Source organism: Orycteropus afer, unplaced genomic scaffold (assembly GCF_000298275.1).
Source record: "Orycteropus afer afer isolate SDZICR_OR568_19922 unplaced genomic scaffold, OryAfe1.0 scaffold00031, whole genome shotgun sequence".
Taxonomy (NCBI): Eukaryota; Metazoa; Chordata; class Mammalia; order Tubulidentata; family Orycteropodidae; genus Orycteropus; species Orycteropus afer.
The window spans coordinates 16,372,694-16,377,200 of record NW_006921618.1 but is presented as its reverse complement, the minus strand read 5'-3'; the positions used below and the strand labels follow the sequence as shown (position 1 = coordinate 16,377,200).

The window sequence follows — 4,507 nt, the reverse complement described above, 5'->3', positions numbered from 1 at the left end:
AGTGCATGGGAGGGAAGGACACAGGGAAGAGGTAACTATGGGGAGGAAGTAGGAAGAGAGCTATTACATTGTGGGAAACTAGTCAATGTCATGAGACAAAATGTGCATGAACTGCTGTGTGGAAAATGAATTTGCTCTGTAAACTTCTACCCAAATAACAATAAAATTTAAACAAACAACAAAAAAAAGAGTAAGAGCCAGAAGCAGAGCATGTCCTTTGGACCCAAGGGCCCTTGTAGTGAAAACCTCCCAGACCCAGGGATAGAAAGAACTGTAACATTGAAGATGGTGCAAGATGGTGAAAAGCAGTGGCAAGCATATCACAGTCCAGAGAAGAGAAAGGAGAACAGGTGACCAGCATGACACAGTGCAGTGGGCTTCCTGGACAACCGTATAAGCCAGCCACAGTGGGTGTGTCGACCCACAGAGCGAAAAAAGCTGAGCACCTTTAGGCAGGAGGATTCCTGGTGGAGTGGGGTGCCTGTAGGCAATTATCAGAGGAGCTAAAGAGCTTTGTAACACTTGCTTGAGCAGGGCAGAGGCAAGGCCAAGAGCGAGGGCCAAAGGCACAGCCGAGAAAAAGTTGTTCTGATTGAAAAACTGTATACTGAATTGTTCATGCTGTTTCTAAGTTGATCCTGATGCTGAATTGTTTGTTACCTGTTACTTCTCTAATAAATCTCATAATTGTCAGCATGGTCTGTTAGTTCTGTGTGACCAACGCAACAAATTACTCAACACAGCAGAGGAGTAGAGAGTGCTGTAGGAAGCATGGCTAGTGTTAGAATTGGCAAAAAAAGCTGGAGAGGAGATATGTCTGACCTCTGCCTCACAGGAATCAGCCTCAGGCTGATGCTGATCTTGATTTTCCTCCCCCTTCACAAAGTTAGAAGTCTGACACCATGTCATTTTTACAGCTATTTTACAGATGACAAAACAGAGTCAAAGGGGTTGTCTACTGTATACCCCTAGCTAGTACTGAATCCAGGATTCAAACCAGGCAGTTTGGATCTAGACCCTGTGCTTAACCACCATGCTACATGGCCTCTCCATAACACCCTCATCAATGAGAGAAGGATGCGGAGACTAACAAGGTAGACAATGAAAACAGGTAAGGCCTTACTTAGAAATGCCTGTTTGGTCCAAAACCACCTTGCCTCCCCGACAGGAGGGGTAGACTTTGACGAAGAATTCATACAGCATGCCATCGTCCACATCTGGGGTCAGGTCCCCCACAAAGAGTGAGTATTCAGGGCTGAGAGGAAAGAACAGTAAGATTCAGAGGCAAAGACCCAAACCTTTGCCTAAAGAGCTCTTTCAGTCCATTCCACATAAACCTCTCCTCAGCCTTCTTAGAGAAAAACATATGTGATGGGTCCTTAAACCAAAAAAACCCTCTGCTGTTGAGCCAATTCCAGCTGAAAGCAACTCTACGGGACAGGGGAGAACTGCTCCAAAAGGTTTCCAAGGCTGTAAATCTTTATGGAAGCAGACTGCCAAATCTTTCTCCATGGAGCACCTGGTGGATCTGAACCACCAACCTTTTGGTTAGCAGCCAAATACTTTTAACTACTACGCCACCAGATCTCCTTATGGGTCCTTAACCAGGTCCTAGTATGTATCATTATAGAACTACTGGCAGAAGAATCATGGAAGTAGTCCCTACCCCAAATCCTCTACTGACTGTAAAAAGCATGTTTAGCTTCAAGTGAGTGCAGATGGATGAAAAATTCCAGTATCACAGGTAAGAGAATGGGGTCAGAGGTGCATCTCTGAGAAAAACTAGAAAATCTATATGCATTACATATTTTTAATTCAAATGATACAGAAAATGGGAACTGGGCTATTTCCTAAAAACCTACAGCCTGGTTGAAATGAAACCCCAAATTTCTAGAACAGGGTTCAGCAAACTTTTTCTGTATACCACCAAGTAGTACATAGTTAGGCTCTGAGGGTACATATGGTCTCTGCCACATATTCTTTATTTTCACAACCTTGTAAAAAGTAAAAACTACTCTTACCTTGTGGGTGATAAAACTCAGGCCATAGTTTGCCAACCTCTGTTCTAAGAGATTTTTTTTCAAAAAACAGATTTTTGTTCCTGTTTTCTTATTTCTTTTAATAAAACCAGACTACCAAAAAGCACAAAGAAAAATAGTTACTAAATACCCTACCACCTGATATACACTATTGTCTTTTTTCTATAGTTCTTCTGAATATAAAAAATTGGCTATAATTGCTTGCATTTTGTTTGTAGCATTTTTCACTTTTGACATATTGCCAATGTCTTGATATGTCAATATTCTGCTACTGCAGAACTTATTAATGGGTATGCGACACTGCATCTCATGAACTGCAATTTCTCTAACTATTCCCCTATTATTAAATTATTTTGGATTTCCCTCAATTTTGCCTGTTATGAAGTAATATTTTATTGAACACGTTTGAGCGTAATCTCTGTACACATCCATGAATAAATTCTGAGAAGGAGAATTACAGAGTCAATGAGCACAAACCTTTTTGAAGCTTCTGACACATAGTACAAACAGCTTCCTGCAATGCTGCATCAATTTATAATGCTAGAGCAAGTCAACTCTATTGGATAAAACCTCCATAGTGTGGGAAGTGACAGGGTGGAAGGCTGGGGTAGGGACTAAAAAAAAGAAGACAAACTGAGGCCTTGGCATGGAAGTGGGCCAGAAAGTCCACCAATTGGGACATGGGAGGGTATATTCTTTGAGGAAGGAGGCAAGGGAGAGTCAAACTTGGCTCCCCACCCTCCTCTTTGGTACAGACAGGCACACAGTGACACACCTTGTCTCTGCCTAGTCATTTCCTGGGGCTTGATACTACCGTGGGGCTACTTTGTACTCACCTATTATCTGGCTGTTTCCCGTAAGTGGCATAGTTCAGTTTAAACCGTTTTGCCTGGAAATTTAAAAACAAACAAACTAGAACAGAGAAAAGTGCTTCAAAAGTCGAACAATATTTGAAAAAAACTTAAATAAATTACCTTGGCCAAAACATCTCCCCCTCTCTAAGCCTCAGCTTTTGCTCCTGTTTAAAATGAGGGGGTTGCACGGATGACCGCTAAGGGCACTGCCAGCTCCATGATTCTATGAGCCCGGTGTGCCAGCCTGCTGCAGCGGTAAGCTAAGTAACTGTGGGAAGAGCAGAATGTAACTCTCTTGAAACGTGTCCTCACTGCTGCCAGCCTGTTCTAGTATCTCAAATAGGCAAGAGATCTAGGTTTTCAAGTCTTCCATTAAGGGAGGCAGTGATGTAGAGTGGAAAGGGTATGGACTTTGGAGGCAAACAATCTTCAGTTTGAATTCTGGCTCTGCCACTTACTACCTGTGCGGCCTTGGGCAAGTTATTTCACTTCCCTGAGCTTCAGTTTCCTGGTCTGTCAAATAAAGATAACAATGCCTACTGTACAGGGTTGTTATAGGATCACATAAAATGATACAAGTATACAGGTATTCAGAAGATGGCAGTCACTAATGATAATAAAAATGGCAACATCATCATTATCTAAATGTCCTTACAGGTGTGGCTCCTGGAAGAGGTTTCCCATTAATTTTATGCAAACACTTCTCGGCTGTAGCCAAATCTGCAAATTCTACAAAGCAGTAGCCAGCTGGGATCCTAGAAAGAAACAGAAAAAGAATGGTTAAAGATACCCAGATGACAGACTTGAGTCTTGGCCTGAAGGGAGGAAGAAATAGTTTGCTAATCAGAGCCTACAATGTTTTTGTTTCCTGCCAAATTCTTGGTCAGGACTAACTTACAAACCTGAGTATAAGGACTGCTAATCTGGGCCAATTCCAGATTCATTCAGTAACCATTTATTTATGTACTACATCACTGATGAAGTACGTTTGCCAAAGATGTTTAATGCTATCCAATCAAACCTTTAGACCTAACTTCCAGCTTATAGGAAAATACTGGGGATGAAAGAACAAGTAAATCATCATCATGAAGAAACAAATGCAGAATGTAGGACCTTATGCAACACAATGTGCCTCCTTCCATTTTCAAAAAGTCAATGCTATGAGAAAAGGAAGAGGTGGGCTTTTCTACATTAAAAAGACTTAAGAGACAGAAGAACTAAAAGCAATCTGGGAGCCCTGATTGAGTACTGTTGTTATTGTTGTTGTGTTGTTGTGTGCCCTAGAGTCGGACCCGACTCATAGCGACCCCTCCTTGGGTTTCTGAGGCAGTATCACTACGGAAGTAGATGGCCAAACCTTCCTTCTGAGGGGTGGCTGGTGGGTTGGAACCACCAGCCTTCTGGTTAGCAATCAAGTGCCTTAGGCACTATGCTACCAGAGTTCCCAACTGAGTAACTGTTGTTGTTGTTGTTAAGTGCCGTCGAGTCGTTTCCGACTCACAGTGACCCCATGCACAGCAGAATGAAACACTGCCTGATCCCACACCAGCCCCACAATCCCTGCTATACTCGAGCCCATCATCGCAGCCACTGTATCAATCCATCTCGTTGAAG

The 4,507-nt window shown here is 42.6% G+C and overlaps 1 protein-coding gene across 1 annotated transcript in view; it reads right to left on the bottom strand.

Moving 5' to 3' along the window:
- LOC103192768 (tRNA selenocysteine 1 associated protein 1) overlaps positions 1–4,507 on the bottom strand; it is a 49,278-nt gene that overhangs the window by 15,680 nt on the left and 29,091 nt on the right. The window contains exons 3-5 of the mRNA XM_007935826.2: positions 3,549–3,648; positions 2,876–2,928; positions 1,124–1,255 (exon numbers count right to left, since the gene is read on the bottom strand). Of these exons, the coding sequence (XP_007934017.1) occupies positions 1,124–1,255; positions 2,876–2,928; positions 3,549–3,648 (285 nt within the window). The remainder of the gene's footprint in view (positions 1–1,123; positions 1,256–2,875; positions 2,929–3,548; positions 3,649–4,507) is intronic.